This window comes from Poecile atricapillus, chromosome 22 (genome assembly GCF_030490865.1).
Source record: "Poecile atricapillus isolate bPoeAtr1 chromosome 22, bPoeAtr1.hap1, whole genome shotgun sequence".
Lineage (NCBI taxonomy): Eukaryota > Metazoa > Chordata > Aves > Passeriformes > Paridae > Poecile > Poecile atricapillus.
The window spans coordinates 3,564,979-3,583,335 of record NC_081270.1 but is presented as its reverse complement, the minus strand read 5'-3'; the positions used below and the strand labels follow the sequence as shown (position 1 = coordinate 3,583,335).

The 18,357-nt window shown below is 51.4% G+C and overlaps 1 protein-coding gene across 3 annotated transcripts in view; it reads right to left on the bottom strand.

Moving 5' to 3' along the window:
* The window catches only part of PRDM16 (PR/SET domain 16), a 284,274-nt gene extending 279,991 nt beyond the window's left edge, over positions 1 to 4,283 (bottom strand). For all 3 annotated transcript variants that reach the window (XM_058855066.1, XM_058855067.1, XM_058855068.1), the window contains exon 1: positions 3,717 to 4,283. In XM_058855066.1, the coding sequence (XP_058711049.1) occupies positions 3,717 to 3,753 (37 nt within the window). In that variant the 5' untranslated portion in view covers positions 3,754 to 4,283. The remainder of the gene's footprint in view (positions 1 to 3,716) is intronic.
* Positions 4,284 to 18,357: the final 14,074 nt, after the last annotated feature.

The window sequence follows — 18,357 nt, the reverse complement described above, 5'->3', positions numbered from 1 at the left end:
ATCAGTAAACGGGGAGCCTGTTCTCTCCTAGAAGGCGAAGCCTAAAACGGAGGAACCGGCGCTGGGCACGGCAGGGCTGGATTCACAACCGTTTTCCTGTCAATCCAGCCTGCCCGGAGGATGCACCCAGCTCTGCCTGAAAACTCCGGCTCCAAAGTGTGCCTCGGTCCTGTTCCTAACAGTGAAAAGGAAAGGGGGCTGCAGAAATATCAACCACCGTTTGCCAGCACGAGCATTTATTTAAGAGCCTGCGAAACTGCCCAGCCGTGTGTAGCTTGGTGTTGTATCTGTACTCAGAAATTCAAGGATTTCGAAAGGAAACGAATGTGCTTTAAGCGTGAAGCGCCCAGGTCCTGTGTTTTTCACCTCCTCTTCATCCTCTCTCTGCCAACAGCAGCGAGACCCCCGGCTGCTGCAGAACCTTCTCCCCACTCACACAGATTTTATTTTCTCTCGGAAGGACGAGACCCTTGGAGCCGGGGACACTGCGTGGCCTTCTACCTGCCCGTCCCGCTGATCCCCTTCGGGGCTGCGGGTGGCCGAGCCCCCGGAGCGGCGGGCAGCCCGGCCCTGCGGGGGATGGGGGGCAGCGCTCACCTGGGTGCCGATACCCCCGGGGCTGCGCCTCCCAGCACCCTGAGAGAGCCTCGTCTTTTGATTTACAGCCATTTCTAAAGGCTCCCAGCCCGGCCGAGAGTCACAAAGCGAGCGATAACCATTCCCGGCTCCGGCTCAACTCCGCTGCCCCCAGTACCTGCCGCTCTCCCGGTGTGAGTGGGACTGAAATTGCCGAGAATTCCGCTCCCACCCCAGCGAATACGCGTTCGCCCCCTTTCCCAGGCAGGTAATACAGTCGAATTCCCAGCGGAGTCTCACATCTGCTTAAAATATTGTCCAATGAAATTAAATTCTCCAGCACAGCGCGTTTTTAAAGCCCCGCATGCCACTGCCTCGCACGGCACAGCGGCCGCGCTCCGGGGCCGTGCGGGCTTTCCCAGCACCCGCAGCAGACCCCGGGGCTGGAGCACGACCTGGAAAAGGACCTGCGGGGGCCCGTGCGGTGAAAGAAATTGTCGCTACCTCGCCGCGGAAAATACAGAGAGATCCCACACTCGTGTCCGTGTTTAATCTGTTTGGCAAATAAATACTCCTGGGATATTGAAACCTTAGCTCTGGACTACTGTTTTGAACTGTGATCCCTAAAAAATCCTCGGCTGAAACCCCATAAACCGTTGGGCCTTGTATTGTATTAAACACCTGATTTTAATCAGGGCTCAGCCTCCGAGCAGGCGCTTCCGGGCGTGCTCGCAGCCGCTCCGCGGCCGCTGCCGCAGCTCCGGCCGCCGGGAAGGGCTTGCTCCCGGCCGCGGAGCTCCCAGCTCTTCCCCGAGCTCTTGAGATATCCAGGCACGGAAAACCTTTTAGCCCTTAAGCTGCAGGAGCTCGCTGAGAGCTCATGGGGGGAGTGTGGAGGGTCCCACTCGCGGATCCGCATCGCACTCACCGGGGACACATCTGTAAAAACCCGCAGTGAACCCGCTGGGAAACATTTGCAAAAAACCTGGGACTTTTTCAAGAAGCAAAAAGAAAAGAAAAGGAGAGGCCAGGGGAAAAAAAAAAAAAAAAAAAAAAAAAAAAAAAAAAAGGAATATAAAAGTAAAAGGTAAAAGTGAAATATTCCACCTTATTTAACCATTGAACTTTGCTTTTCCAGCCAAGAGAGCTCTGAAAATCATTCCTCACTTTAACAATTGAAAACAATAAGTGGCGACTTTTAAAAAAGTTATTATTTGAACAGGAACGCTCAAAACGAGTGTTTATTGAAAAAATAAAATAAAGTAAAATAAAATCCTTGGATTAATTCAAAGAACTTCCCGAATAACGCCCCAGCCATGGGGTGACAATGTTGACAACGTAAAGAGTGACCCATCCCGCCCTGAGAAGCGCTGGTGCTCGCAGGGCCGAGGGAGGTGCTCGGGGGACACAGGGACACACTTTGGGGACAGGGGGACCTTTCTGGAGCGCGGTGGGAAATGTCGCGACACCAAGGTAAACCGTGGGGCCTGGGGCTGCTTGCGTGGCGGCCGCAAAACAAGAACGGCGGCCGGAGTTCGGGGCCGGCGACAAACCCGGCGGCAAAGCGACTTTGTGAGGAAAACTGGCCCCAGGAGCCGCGCTGGGTCTGGAGAAGGGTCTCCAGGAACGGGGGTGTCCTCCCCGGGAAGGGGCGACTGCGGCTCATCGCAGGGCGCCAGCCCTGCCAGCTGACCTTGGCGGTGTGGAAAGGCTCCGAAACAACGAACTTGAATGACAAAAACCAACCTCGGAGCCCGCGTGTGGGAGCGCTGGAGCGCCCGCGACCCCTCGGCGGCCGCTGGGAGAAGCTGAACCCCGAAGGGGTTTCTAGGGGGCTGCCTCCATCACCTGGGGGGGTCCCCTCACCTGGGGGGATCCTCCCGCCCCACGCCCGGCTCTGAACGACCCCAGGTCCCCCGGGAGGCTCCCGTGGAATCCCACGCGAGGGAGCAGGACCGGGAGCCGCTGCTCGCCCGAGCCTCCTCCGAGCGCTACGAGCGGAGTTTCCAGCAGGGCACAGACTGCGCTGGAACTTCTGCAGCTCCAGATATTTCGCACAGAGACAGAGCGAAACAGAAACTAAATAATAGTAGTAGTATTAGTAGTCGTAGTAGTAGTAATAATAATAATAATAATAATAATAATAATAATAATAATAATAATAATAGTAGGGCAGATAGGCTGCCCGGGCTCCGGGATCCTGCGCTGCCACCGGAACCTAACAGGGAATCACCGAGGAACCATCCCGAGCCTTTGCAGCGGGACTCTGCGGGAGCGGGGGCAGAGAGGACCCGCTCTTCCCTACAAAAGCCACACTCTCTTCTTCGGAAAATCCAGCCTAAAAATTACTCGAAAGAAAGAAAGAAAGAAAGAAAGAAAAAAAGAACGGGAGAGGGTCCGCTGGAAGACGGAGGGAAAAAGCTGCGCGAGACTTACGAGCTTCAATTCCACCCCCAAGTAAATTTTAAAAAATTAAAAATTAAAGACACTCCCCCACACTCCCCTCCCCCAGACCTTCTTAACCCCCAGCTGGGACACCCGAGCTGCCTTCAGAATCTTCCCTCTGGACCTGCGACTCCAAAGCCCCTCACTGAGAGCGGATCCATTTTTGCTACAAATTCTCTTCCTTTCCTCTCCTCGATAATTGTTCCCGAGACCAGAAGGGTTTCTCCCACTCCCCCCCCTCCCGCGGTCTCTGCCTGTCTCTCTCCCCCCTCCAGCGCTCCGTCTCTCGGCTCCCGCCGGCAGATGCCAAACGCAGACCTCTAGCGCCCACTATTTCAGGACCCGGGAATATTATTTCACAAGACTTGGAACGACTCAATAAAAAAAAAAAAAAAAAAAAAAAAAAAAAAAAAAAAAGTTGCTCGCTATCCCCTTTCGTCAACTTCCAGCTAACTTTCGCTTTTCTCCCCCGGCCCCGCACCGCCCGCCGTGCCCGCCGTAGCGCGGAGCGGCGCGGGGCAGCGCGGAGCGGCGCGGGGCAGCGCGGGGGGACGCGCGCCCAGGGGCGGGCGGGCTGCGGGGCTGCGGCCGCCGCGGGGAGGGCGAGAGGGGCTCAGCCCCGCGCAGCCCCCGGCCCGGCTCCGTGCCCCCGGCCCCGCCGCCGGTACGCGGAAGAAAGGAGAGAAAGGACCTACTTTTGGGCAGTTTTCTCGCCCTCGCCTTGGATCTCATCGTGTCGGCGTGTGGATTCCTCTCCTCCTCCTTGAGCCCAGAAGCAGCTACACACTATCTTCATCTCCCCAGCATTGTCAGTTTGGACACCTTCGCACATGCGCACAGAGCATTCAATCTGACACCCTCACCAGGGCCAAAAAAACTTTCCAATGTATTCATCATCATCGTGCTGGTTTGGTGGGTTTTTTTTTTCCCCCTTTTTTTTTTTTTTTTTTTTTTTTTTGTCCTATCCTCTTCCTCAGACCACTTATCTCTGCCCCCTCCTCTCTGCCGGCACCATCACAGCCTTCCCCTGATCTGCCCCTTTAAGAAAAATCAGCCCTCTCCGCTCCTAACCCTCCGCACACTGACCTTACACACTGGACAATATTTAAGGATCAAGGTGCCATCCTATAAAGAGGTGATTATTATTATATTATTATTATTACTACTAAATAGCAATGCTGTAGAGGAAGTTTGTTAACAGTTGTCATCTTGTAAACGTTCCTAGTTTGGACAGGCTTTTGTTTTTAATCTGAAAAATGTTTATTTACGTAACTTTTCAACCAGTGTCTGTCTTTATTTTCTTCTTCCCCCCCCCCCCCCTTCTTTTTTTTCTCCTTCCTCTCCCCTTTCGGCTCGGGAGGGGTTGTCTAACTTTAAAAGTAATAACTTTTAAAATAGCAGAACTTGCGCTGTTGTGTTTTGTCGGTATTTCTCGTATTTCTACCACAATTTTTCCATGGTTCGGCAGCTTCGCTCCTCATTCCCGGCTCGGGTTTGTCGGTGTTTGCGGCGGTTTTACCCTCGGTTTGTCGCGGCAGCCCCGCCGGGAGGGCCCCGGGCCCCGCGGGAGGGGTCGGGAAGGGAGGGCGGCCGCTCTGCTCTGCCTTTCAGGTGGAAGGCAGCGCGCTGGGGCAGCGCTCCCCAGGGACGGGGGAAGCCACCAGACACCTGAGAAAAGGGGGGAGAGGAAGGAGAGACACCCCCGGAGCGCCGGGGAGCCCCCCAGGACCTGGCCGGCCCCCCGAGCGGAGGTAGCGAGCGCTGGGGCAGAGCCGCTTTGAAGAGAGGAGCGAAGTGTAAATAGCCGGTGATTGATGTGCTGGCTTTGACTGCGGAGAAAGCACTATTTTAATTCAAGTGGCCAGGTCAGATGGTCACAGAAGAAGGTTGAAAGGTAGGATTTAATGAGATTAATATGGAGAGAGGGAGAAACGCGCGTCGTCTTAAACATTCCAAAAAATAATGGGGTGAGGGCAGCGCGGCGCTCCGCGCTGGAGGTGCGGACCCATCCCGGGGAGCCCTCGCACCGAAGGGCACCGCAAAAAAAAACAAAGCAAAACTTGTGTGGGTGCGTCAGGTCCCTGCTGGAAGCCATTCCGCCAGCTGCACTCCTGCCCTGCAGGTGGAACTGGGGAGGGGGGGGGAATATTCCTGCTAATTACCGGTTTTCCCCTCCTCAATAAACTCTTTAATTGCAAATGGGACCAGAGGCCTTTCAGATGCTACCGAGGAGCCGGCGTTCGAGGGAAGGGTGGGGGAGCAGGAGGCCAAATAAAATAAATCCGTTTGAAGGGAACTCGGAGCCACGTGTCGCCTAAAATGCCGAAGCGGTGCCTGTGAATTCCTGCCTCGAGGACGCCGTTCCACGGCGCGCCGGGCACCCCGAGGTTGGAAAAACAAGCTCTTCCCAGCCTCACCGGTGAAACAGCAGCTCGAGTGTTTCCAACTCATTGAAATATTTCTTCCAGCCATCCTGGACGCTCGCTGTCCCCACATCTCTCGCCGAGGTGTTCCCGGGACGGGCGGATTTCAGTTTGAAAACGGGTCTTTTGAACGTCCCTGGTTATTTCTCGCTGTTATTGCAGCGGTCTTCTGGCAGAAGACCGGATAGAGCCGGGAGACCCGCGGCTGGCGAGGCGAGGATGCCCCGGTCGCCGCGTCCCCGGCCCCGAGCCGGGGAACGAAGGTCGCGGAGGACTCGGAGCACCGGGCGGGCACCGCGGCCGTGCCCCCCCGCAGCCCGAGCCCCGCAAAACCCTGGCTTTTGTTTTCTTGCCAAAACCCCCCGTATCTCCATCACCCAGACTCCCCCAGGAAGCAGCTCCTGCGGGAAACAGCCACACTGCAGCGGAGCCGCTCGCGCATATTTGGGGAAAGGCAAAACGCTTTCGGGGGTGCACTGTTGGGGTGAGTGTGGGGGGACCACGGTTTAGATGATGCTTCTGCAAACGAAGCCACCGAGAAGGGATCGAAAGCCGTCGTGCTGGGGCTGCCCCGGTTTTCTCCGGCACGCCGGGTCTGCCCGTGCCACTTCCCCGGCTCCGGCCGAGTTCCTGCCGGGCCGAGGCGGCAGCGGCCGGGTTGCAGCAGGGCTCCCGCAGCCGCCGGCGGGCATGGAGCGGGGCGGCAAGGCCGGGCTATGGCGCTTTGCCGACCCAGGAAAGGGGGGAAAGAGGAGGAAAAAAAAAACCTTAAAATAATAATAATAATAATAATAATAATAATAATAATAATAATAATAATAATAATATGGATGAAAAGAAGGTGGGGAGGGAAAAAAAAAAAAAAAAAAGAACGAATTTGGAAGGGTCGGTGCCGGGGTGTGCTGGCCGCGGGCCGCGGTGAGTGTGGGGAAGGACACGCTGTCATCCCCGACACCAGTGGGTTCCCTTCCCGCAGCGGGCACGCGCGGGCGGTTGCGGTTCCGCCCCGGGAGCCCCAGCTCGCTTGAAGCCCAAACAGCTCGGGGAGCGGCGGGGCTGGTGGCGAGGGCAGCGGCCCAGGAGCTCCGGGGACAGCGTGTCCGGGACACGCTCCTGCTCCCACCGAGGCTCGTCCCCGGCTCCACGGGTGCCTCTCTGCTTCCCGGCTCTGAGCCCCCCGTGGAAGGAGAAGGGGTCCTGGGGCTCAGCAAAGCCCCTGAGCGAGGTGTGCTGCCCGGCAGGGAGAGCTTCGCAGCCCCCCCGGAATCCTCGAAGCTCCCCCGTGTCCCGCCGGGCGAGCATCCCGCGGCGGCCACCAGCTTTTCCAGCCTGCACCTGTTTGAGTGTGTGCCGCTTCAACGGGGAACGGCAAATTAATGACCGTGGAGGAAAGGAGAAACGCCAGGAAGCTTCTCGGCGCTGCCGGGTCAAGCCGGGCGGCTGCCAAGGAGCCGGCTCAGGGAGCCGGAGCCCTGCCCGGCCTGGAGCCACTCCGTGCTCCGCCACTTCCCCAGGAACTCTGTCCACGGCCAGCCTGGGGCACCCCGGCGACGGCTGAAGGGGAAAACCACTCTACCGGAGGCGGCCAGTTTTCTCCCGAGAATTAATAACCGTCTCCTGTAGGGAAAGAAGCAGCCAAGCCTCTCAGCACCACACGCCTGCCAGGGGACAGGGACCCATGGGGCTGCATGGCTGGGCCGAGGGGCATCTGCGGGGTCTGTGGCCACAGGGAAGCGGGAGGTAACGAAAAGAGCCTAGTCGGGGTTGATTCCCTCCGCCCTCGCCCCTCTTTGCTCCTCCACCTTCACCCCGCTAACAGAGATTTCAGCGCGCAGCCCCCGCGGCGTGCGGGCGTCCCCGCAGCTCTGGGGAGGGGGCGCTGGACTGGCAGGAATTTACAGGTGGGTTCCTTGGCATCTCCAGCACAAGCCATACGATCCCAGGTATTTTACAAGGTGGGCTTGGAATACACGCTCCAGGTGAAGCTCTGCGTGGGAGCTGCCCGACTCCTCTCTCCGCGGGGCCCTCCCGGGAGCCCCGGGCTCCGGTGGGCACCCACGGGGGCACGGGAGAGGGGAAAGGCGCTTGGCCAGCTGGTTTGCACAAGTATTTTCAAGCAGTAAAGGAGATTAAAATGGTTGAGCCTGTCCAGCTTGTCCGGGCGCTGCCGCACGCCCCGAGTAACCCCTTCCCGAGGATTTTCGCATCAATCACTCCTTGTTTCTGCGCACGGTTGCGGCGGGATTAAACCGGGAATTAATATTTTAAACTACGCAAGAGCCCGGTGGCACAGGACGGGGCTGCGCTCCGCGGGGTCGCAAATCAGGCGCTGAGAATGTCACACGCTTCCCTGGGGATTTTCCCTACTAATCTGCCTGTAATTAGCGGCGGGAGCGCACCCACGGGGTGATGAGGAGTTGCCTCGTACCCACGCAATGGAGCAGCGCGCCTCGCATCCCCCGCTGACAAGGAATTCCAACACCTCTGGGACGCGCTCCCGAGCCCCGGTCCCTGCGAGGAGCCGGCGCAAGGGGGCGGTTAAGGACAGCCGGGAGCCCCGGGCCACCCCCGGGGCTGCGGGGACAACGGGGGGAGCCCCCGCCGAGCATCCTTCGTCCCGGCCAGGCGGCGGGGACAGTTCGCGTTCCCAGCAGCGGCTCTGCTGGCGGCCGGGGAAAAGCGAAAAACAGAAAAATAACTAAAATTAAACTCTTCTAAGGTGGCTGCGCCCCCCCCCCCCCCCCCTGTTAAGGAGGTGGCGAGACGCCAGCCGGGGTCCTCCCCCCAGTGCCAGTGCCACCCGGAACCGCTCGGGGTGGCTCAGAGCTGCTCTGCACGCAGGTAGAGGGTGATGGAGCTTCAGTGAGGGTGTCACATCCTCCAACCGCCAGACCCTTTCCTGAAGTGACCTATTTACACTCTTATTGGTAAATTTATTTATTTTATTATAATTTATTTTATTTTATTTTTATTTTATTATTATTTTTATGATTTTTTTTTTTACCCGAAAACCTTTGAGAAGTGCCGGAACAAGCATCAGCGAGAAAGGCAGAAATGGCTGCATTTTGTACAGGGGAAAAAAAAAATAAATTATGTCACTCTTTCTGGTCCCCTTAGCGATGAAATTACGGGGGGAAAATTAATATTGCTGCATAACCTGTGCCTGCATTCACTGTCCTGAACCTCTTCCCTGATATTCCAGCTGCATTGAAACCCGTCTGTGCATCAAAATGAGGTGATCAGCCTATTTTTTTTACTTATTTCGAGAAGAAAACACTGGCCCCTCTGGCCATAAAAAAACACCGTGTAAATTGTCATTTCAGATTTTTCAAAAAACACGTTCAGCTCTAAGAATTCCTCTGAATTCGTTACACTCCACCGCGCGAGGCTGTGCCTTGCTGGTCCTGGCGAAGGTAAAATTCACATCCTAAAATAAGAAGTAGAAAAAAAAAAAAAAAAAAGAAAAGGGGGGGGGGAAAGAAAAGCACCATTTACATTTGAATGTTCACAGACATTTAAATATCTAACTTGAACACGATTATAATTACAATCGTCAGACATCGAGCAGTGTTGTCTCCCATGAACAGACAGTTTTGGGGGTGTAAACACAGCAGTTTTAATCGTGACGGTCTCTGGGAATGAAGGGAAATTAAGGAGTTATAGCAATTTTTTTAGACGTTTGATCAAAATATTTTTGCCCGGAGATTGCTTGCCAAATGAAAGCAAAATGGAACGATGGGCGCTGTAACTCAGCAGAGTTTTGTCATGGAAAGAGCCCAAACCCCCGGTCTTTCATGGCTGTGGTTTCTCGTTCCCCCGGGGCTTTTGGGGAGGCTTTTTTTCCCACTCCTGCGGGAAGTGGCCCTGCGAAACAGGTATCGGTGAGGCGATTTTCAGCAGAAATGCTGAATTCTGAAGGCACTACAACGACCTGCGTCGCCTTTTCCTTCGGAATTAATAGTACTGCCCCCGATTTAAAGCTCGCAGGGAGATGCAGCAGCTGCCGGGGCCGGGGTGCGTTCCCCCTCCCGCAGCACCTGTTCTGGGGTCCCTTGGCCGGGGTACCCCCACTCCTCCCCGGCAGCCCCGAGCCAGGCCCGCAGCCCCGCACGGCTCCGGCCAGGGAGGGATCGGCTTTAGTGAAATGCTGTGGGGGTGGCAAAGGGCTGAACCCCAAAACGCCATTTCCTGCCCGGACGGAATTGGGAGCTTTCCCCGCACCTGCTCTGGGGGTGACTCCCCTCCCCTGGGGCTCCCTCGGGGGGTGTCCCCTCACTGCCCCCTCCCTCCGCTGCCCCTGGCTGTGCGGGACTGGGGTTCAGCCCCCAAAGAGCAGCCGGAGTCCCCAAGGGGACACCCAAGGACGCCTCCGCTACCCTCGCAGTCCCCACTGGGAAGGAGCCGCGGAGTCCCCGCAGGTTCCGCGCCCTCTTTACTTGCGCTCCCCCCGCTAAGGACGGCTGTGGCGGGGCTGGCTGGATAATTATTAGCTATTAATTGAGTTCAAGACCTTTTATGGCTGTGGGAAATGAGGAGCCAGAGCACTGATCCCGAGGAGGTGCTGCGCGCAGCCAAGAGCCGCGGACGCGCCGTCCAGGCCTGACAGAGTCCCGGGGTGGCGGGGGGGGGGTAGGGGCGACAAAAATTCATTAGGTGAAAATTATAGAAACTTCAGGGCGAGGGATTTATTTCCGAGACACCTTTGGGAGCTGAGCGGGGAGCGGGGGGAGAGGGGCGATGCCCGACGGGGCGGGCCGGGGGCTGCGGTCTTCGGGCAAGGTGAGGAGCTGGGCCCGGCCTCCCCCCGGACCCCCAGCGAGCAGCGGGGCTGCTCCTACCGATCCCACGTCCCTATCTTTCCACGCTTCCACCTTCCAATTAAACTTCCCCAAATTGCCAAAAGGCTGATTTACATGCAAGGGACCCCGCTCAAAGATGCTAACTTATTGTCTCCTCCCAGAACTTAACATTTCTCTCTTCAGTTCCCACTTGAAAGAAGTTTTAGAACAGTATTCAAAGACTGTCCAAACGAACAAAACCTTCCCCTTCGCTCGGGAGAGAAATCCGGTGTATTCAATACGAGGGCATATTCTCAGAAGTTTGCAGATTTGGGTTTAAAGGCGGTATTGTTCGTGCCTTTTTCCTGAAACTTATTTTTTTTTTTTTCTCCCTCAGACCACGGCTCACATGCCTGCAAAGGATTATTAAAATAAAACATCATAGAACATTTTTCCTCTTCTTTTTTTTTTTTAATTTTTTTATTTTTTCTTCACTGTTTAGAATTACATTTCTGGAGATTTCCAAGATTCCCCCCAACTCCGAGAGCCATAATTAAGAACATTTTTTTTTCCCCTGACAAACAGGAAAAGTAAAGACTCAAACCCTTCTCCGAATGCTCCTTTTTCTTTAAACACTAACAGCGTTCTAAAATCGGAAACATTTATCCGTTCCCAGACACCTGAAAACATTCTCGGGGCTGGACAGATGCTGTTCTTCTACAGCTGAACAAATTAAAGCTGCGAGATTTTGATACCACAAGCCTCTGTGAGAGCATAAAATAAACGCAAACCTAAATTCTTTCTGGATTTGGAAAAAAAACAATCTGTTTACAAGGCGCCGAGATCTCTGCGTTCAAACACCCCCATACACAGGCAGTTTTCTTTTCAGGATTAAAAGATGATGATCCAATGGGCTGAGGATGTAAAACTCCTTTGGGGAATACGATAAACTGCAAAAAGCCAGTGGCAACTCATTCCTGATTAACTCCTTTTTATAAAGGGGTGGAATGGAAGCGAACAGGGACCCGACGGGACACGAACATATTTTATTCATTTAATACAAAGCAACTAAAAAAAAAAAAAATCTTTAAAAAGGCAGTTCAGAACATAACTCATGGGCCGGGGGGAGAAGGCAAAAACCTGATGGGGTGTGAGGTGATGTCGCCGTCATCCTTCGCTCCCGAGGGAGCGGGGAAAGCAACGGGCAGCGGGAGGGACGCGCTCCCCAGGCTGCTGCAGCGCTGCCCGGGCGGGGGGACCGGCCCGGCCCCCCCAGGACCCCCGGTCCGCCCCACGGGGGACAGCCCCGATGCTGGGGACCCCCCCAACCCTCCGGCAGGAGCCGGCTCTCCCCCCTGACCTTAAAGGCGGAATCAATGAAATGGTGTAAGTGCAGAGAGCACAAAGAGCTCCTGTACTCGGCTCTGCAGATCATAACCAGAGATGGGAAAGTATTTACGGGACTCTCGGAGTGACTGGTCCATCACTACCGAAAAAATAATATTTTTAACCGCAGGGAACCAAGAGTTCACGTAGATTTACAAACGAGGACTTGCTGGAGAAAGTAACTGTAAGAACATGTGTTAAAAATGCAGCAGAAAGAATTCCATCGATTTCCATGAGAGGTGGACCGCATCCAGGAAGAATGAGTCAACTTCATTCCTTGGGCAAAACTCACCAAGCTGAGGAGAATTACACCAGGCATGCCTCCATGATCACCTTGTGTCCCCCCTCTTCGTGTACTGCTGTCCCACTAATAACCTCTAAAATGTGCTTATGGCTTAGGACAAGGTGGGAATTCTTCTAAAAATGGCTTTTAATCCCCAGGAAATAATGTTTTGGGAAATAAATTCTCCCCCCAGTGTCACATCAGTTGCAGATAACTGTATGAGCCTGAAAGCCTCTCACACACAGGACAGCACTATCCAAGGCAGGACAGCTCAGAGCTGTCAAGCTGGTGAAAGACAAAATTTACCCATCACAGGGATCCATTCCTCTGTTCTGGCTGCTAAACACCATTTTTCCCTTCCCCACAATTCTGGTGTAGAACCAAGCAAGGTTTTTGTTTCATTTGTACAGAGGAGGTGAAAACTTTTGAAGCTGCTGCAGTATTTCCTCCCCAGCTCCCTTCTCTCAGGCCAGGGTGACTCTGCTCACCACCCCCCAGGAATGAGCAGAAGGTTGAATTGAGAGAGAAACCTTTCTCCACTCAGAAATGCACATTTATTGTGGGTTTTTTTTTACAGGTGGAAGAATAAACTACTCATTCCTTTCAGAGATTTGTGTTGAAAGAGCAATGGACAAGTACTGTCAGAGTTCTGCTCTTTGCATTCAGACACCCCAAGCTTCACACAGACCCTCCTGTACTTTATTAACACAAAAATGACACATCAAACATCTAGCAGGGAGCTCATCAGGCTTCTCCACCTTGCTGGTGGCTTTTTAGCCTAGAAATTGGCCAAATGAGAGCTTGTTGCAGCCCCACAGGGATGCCACAATTTTGTTGTGAGGTGCAGACCATGATAAGCTCATCAATGAATAGTTAAAAACCAAGCTCCAAAAGTGTGGTTAGAAAATGAAATGCAAATATATACAAAATAGCCAATGGTTCCTGTGGATATAAATGCTTGCCTACCTCATGAGTGCTATTTTCCAGCCAGCTTTCCAAGCAGAGCAGCCCTTGCACTCCTGTATCTACAATTGTGCCATTTATAAGCCAGGAGCCCACCTCGCCCAAGCACTGGTTCCTGCAGTGACTCCACTGGGTTTTTCCTGGGAAGATTTGTGCTAAAACAGAGGAAAGAGCAGAATTTTGGGGAAGTAATGGCCCAGTTGGGAAAGCACCAGACACTCTCACTGTTCCTTGTCAAAAAACCTGAAAACACCGCTTTACAGCCTGTGTGAGAGAAAGGTTTTTACAATTGGTATTAAAATAAAATATTACACTGACACCTGGGTTAAACAAAAGTCTGGATGAATAGTTCTGGCTCAGGATGTGGATGCTCCATCTCTGGAAGTGTCCAAGGCCAGGTTGGATGGAGCTCTGAGCAAACTGGGACAGTGGAAGGTGTCCCTGCACTGTTCATGGAAAGGGATGCGTTTTAAGGTCCCTTCCAACCCAAACCAGTCTGGGATTCCATGCTGGTAGAAGGAAATAAAGTTTCTGAATAAAGGATGAAGTTATTTATAAAAAAGCAGCACAGCAAGCTGCAAACTTGAAGCCAATTTGATAAGAAGAGACATCTTGTTTTATTAGGCCTTTCCCCTAAAATCCTGTTTCATTCATTTACTGTGCCCAAGTTGCCCACTCTGTTGCTGGAAAAGCAACTTCCAGACTCCCTGGTGAAAGAATACAGGAGTAAAACATATTATAGGTGTAAGTAGGTGACTTTTATCCTCTCTACAATAACAAAGAGGTGCAGGATGCTTGGGCAGAGCTCCTGCTTGGAGAACAAACCCTCTTTAAACAGCAGCAAAGGCCCAGGCAGGCACATCCCACCCACACAAACTCAGTTGTCCTGACAGACACTTCTAGTCCTCCTCATGTTCTCATTTTGTATGGATGCTAAATGTGAGCAGCAAGCAGGGAGCTCAGTGCCTGTGGAATAGCAGGCTGCATAACTTTCTCAGTCTCACCTGAGAAAGTGGCCTGGGAAATCATAAGGAGGAATTAAAACAATCCTCGGAGATAGAAGACAGCCTTGCAGGTGCTGTTTGTCTGTTCCTTGTTTTCTTGCAAGAGAAGGTCGAGGGGTGGTGTACCCCACTGACCAATGATGGTGATGTGTTATTTTACTAACTAGTAAGAGTTTTACTTTTCTGTACTTTCACATATTGGTCTATAAAAGAAGATCTGAGGTAATAAACCCTGCTCTCCGGTTCAACTCACAAGAGAGTCCGTGTTGTACTGCCTTGCCATTCCCGATAGTGCAACAATTTTGGATCCTTCCAGTGTCCTGACACACATCAGGAGTTGCTTCACTGCCACTCAGCTGCGGTTTTGCTCCCTTGGCATGGGTGAGATGGGAAAATGGTTTAATTTCTCTAAATTATAAAGTTAAATAGAGTGAACTGAAAAGCTCTGTGAAAAATAATGGAGAGAGATCATCCATACAATGACTTAAATACTCTAAGGGAACTTCTCTGTCTGACCTGGAGCCCCTCTGGCAGTCACACCCTCACCACAGGGGTCACTGCTGGGGCTGAAGCCTTGTCCCAGGGGTGGCTTCAGTGACCTTACACACTCCCCACATGCCCCATTTCCACCAGGTTTCCTCCCCAGCTCCACCCCAAGCTCCCCATGGCAGAGTCTCAGATCTCTCATTCTATAAAGCCGTGGATTCCACAATAAATGGCTCAAATATGAGCAGCATTTAGCATCTGCCCATTCACACAAGCCCAGACTGGTGTGGGTTGGAAGGGAACTTAAATCCCAGCTCATCCCAGCCCTGCCACAGGCAGGGACACCTTCCACTATCCCAGGTTTCTCCAAACCCTGTCCAACCTCTCCTTGGACACTTCCAGGTGCTCAGGTGCATTATAAGGGACAGCACTGCTTCATATGGGGAAGGTATTTTCTATAAAATTATTACTGAAAGCTCTTTAACTTCTCTGTTAAGCAGCCCAGAATGTAACTCAATTATAGGTCACAAAGACACTGGACATTTGGAAGGGAAATTGAGTCATGATCAGTGATTTTGTCACAAAGCTTAGCGGAGGGAGCAATTCAGGCAGTGAAACATTTGATTCTGAAGTGTGTCAGCCACTAAATATGGGCTGACAGGGCACCACAAGGGTTAAAGAATGACTGGGAAACTGTAAAAAGGAAAAATTTTAAAATTTCAGCAAGGAAATAAGCTCCCATTATCCCCAGCTTCTCTTTTAAACAGTTAAGAGTTGCAGCTCTTTTTGAGCTGACGCTGAGCTCTGTGAAAGCCCTCCCGGCAAAGCAGGTCAGAATCCTGCTCAATAACCACCTCATCCTTTAATGTTAATGTTAATTTTAATTTTAATTTTAATTGTAATCTTAATTTTAATAATAGTTGTAATTTTAATTTAATTTTAATCCAGATAGATGTGGTTATCACCACCCACCTTCACCAGAAAAGGGAAAACCATCACTTTAAAGAAAGACACCCAAAATTCTGTACTTTAATATGAATAAATAGAAATCAAAACATATTGGCATCCTTGTCATTTACCAAACAAATCAGTTTATCATTTCCCCTTTCCATTAAACACAAACTGATATGAAATTTTTCATTTTATCACTCAGGTTGTTGGAAAGGCCACAATTCTGACCATTTCTCCATTTAGCAATTTTCTCACTGCTCCTACAAGCAGACATTCCACAAGGAAATTCTGGATGCCTCTATATTGATAAAAGTCACAAATTTATCATACATCTGGTACAGATCTCTGAGAAATACAACCTTAGGTATATAAACTCTCCCAAAGTCACAGAAGTAAGAGATGGTCAATTAAAGAATAACCAAAATCCAGCTCATGTCACCCAAGAACAGAATCACAACTCACAAAATCATTCAAAGGGTAAATCCAGTATTTGTTTGTCATTCATTCAAGTGGCTGCATTTTAGCAAGGGGAAAAAAAATCTCAATAAAAAAATTTTATTCTGGTAGGATGAGAAAAATGCTAAACATATTTTTATGGGAGAAACAGAGATAGAGTACTGGCTTGAACACTGAAAATCTCTCATGCCCTGATCTATAAATAAAACTGGTTGGGCTTTTCTTTTGTACTAAATTTAAAGGAAAGTCTTTTCCATGGAGAGTTTTCTTTAAAGCAAACTCTGCCCCAGAAGGACTTTAACGATGGTGTTTCCAACAAGCAGCATGAATGAATTAAACAATAAATGCAGGCAGAGAGCAGCTGTGTGTTTCTTTAACAGAAGCAGACGAATGTGCAACTCAAACACAGCTGAGTTCTCCAGAAAGGACAATTTCTGATGGTTCTCACCCAGTCTGCAACCAGTTTTCCTCCACCTTGTTCTCCAGGACCTTGGCTCAGGTGCCATTTCCCCTCCAGCATCATAAAAAGCTTCCAGGTTGGTGGCAGTGGCCATCAAGCAGAAATTACAAATTTTTTTGCACACACAATATGAAATTATTCAGCTTTTCTGTGAGTTATCTACAGGGAAAAAGGGATCAAAGGCACTTGGCTGTCCTTGGCATCTCCATCAGCACCACAGAGTGCCCAGGGCCTCTCTGCTTGTCTGGGCGCAGCATCTTCCCTTCCCCTCGAGGGCATTACTGTTCTTGCTCAGGCTGGAAATCACCAAGGCCTCTCTCTTCTCCTCCTCACAGAGCTCTCCCAAGATCCTACCTGGAGCCACAAGTTCCCAAATAACTCCCTCAGAGGGCACCAGCAGTTTCAGCAGCAATCCCATGGCACAAAACCTCTGTCAAACTGGAGCCACTCAGGGGACATTGGGGCACCACAGGAGAACCTGCTGCGCTTTCCAATGCTCGTTAGCCTGGTACTAATTATTATCTGTTATAGTATCAACCACTAATTACTGTCACCTGACTTTTCAGATATCATCACCTTCATTTCCTGACCAAACTGGTGCCCAAAAGTGCTGCACGTGCAACACATTTCACCCCAAACCCAGCAGCATTCCTGTAGCAATCCAGGTTTCCCAAATCACTTTCTGTATCAGTTCTGGAGTTCCACTTCCTCATACTTTTCCTTCAATTTTCTTCCAGTCCTGACAATTTGTGTGGATTTTCTCTTCCTTTCAAGGGCTGTGCCTGTTCTCTCCTCCTTCCTCTGCAGAGATTTCTCCTGACACAGGAATTGGGCACCCACACCAGGCCCCAGCAAACCTGTGGGAGATGAATGAATTTGAAGCAAACCTCTCCCCCAAGCCCATCCCAGCCTGACCTCTGTGCTACCAGAGCAGGGACTCTGAAACTCCTGAGTTTTGTCTTAACACAGCAAAAAACTACAAACATTGCAAAGGTTCCTGCTAGAACCACTACAGCCTTTGCTGGTGCTCATCACCCACAAGTGATTTCTCCAGTATAAATCTCAGAGATGCAGTGCAGATGCACAAACCAGGGGTATAAATCAGGATTTGGGTGTGAGAATGTTGATTTTCTTCCCTGGAGCTGTGAACCAGCCTTCAGTTCACCACCCCAAACCAGCTAAAGATCCCAGAGAGGATGGGGAGCTCCCAGCTCAGAGAGGGTGCAAGGACGAGTCCACTGACAGAAAACTTCTCCTGACAAAGAAAAGAGCAAGAAAAAATCCTCTCACTGTCCAGGGCAGCACCACAAGTGGTTGCTGCTCCACCTGGGGTGGCTCCTTTGTTCATGCAGAGAATTTTTCCATAGATTTGTCAGTGGCTGAGAACAGGAAAGAAAAATTCTGCCTGAGAAACCTGAGGCAGTGGAAGTTGTCCCTACCCGTGGCAGGGGGATGGAATGAGATAGTCTTTAAGCTCCCTTTCAATCCAAACCATTCCATGATTCCATGATTCTCCAAACACACTGACTGACTGGAGATATCCCTGTTGTGTGTCCTGAGAAACTGAGATTTATTCCATGACAGAGAGAGAAAAAACCCACATGTTGTAGCAACTCAGCTCACCAAGACCAAAGACAGACAACAGATTTTAGCTGGGCTGCCAATGATCCTGGGGATAGGTAAAGCTCATCCTGGGTCACTCAAACCACAGCTCCTCCTCCCCTCTGTATGCTTGTGGTGACTTAAGAAAGGGAATCATGGCAGCCTTGGGGACTCTGGGACAGCTGAGTTAATGGTTATGGATTTAAAAGGGTCTCTATTTCATACTCATTAATGCTCATTATATTTCCAAAGGCTGAACTTCCTCCTGCCTTACCCTGGAAATACATAAACCCTCAGGTCATTTGACCTGCTGATGTTTCTATTTTCAGGAGAGAGCAGGAACAGTGAAAATAAATTTTAAAAAACCCACCAAAACAACAAAACCAAGTCTTTCCCAGCTAATTCTGATGTAGAGGATGTGACATAATGGCGCAAAAACTTTTTGCAAAAAACCCCAGGGATTTTAAATTGCTCTGCTCAGGTATTGCTGTGGTAGGAGGTTTAATGGGTTGCACTTGGCTTGGGAACACAAAAGCACAGACAG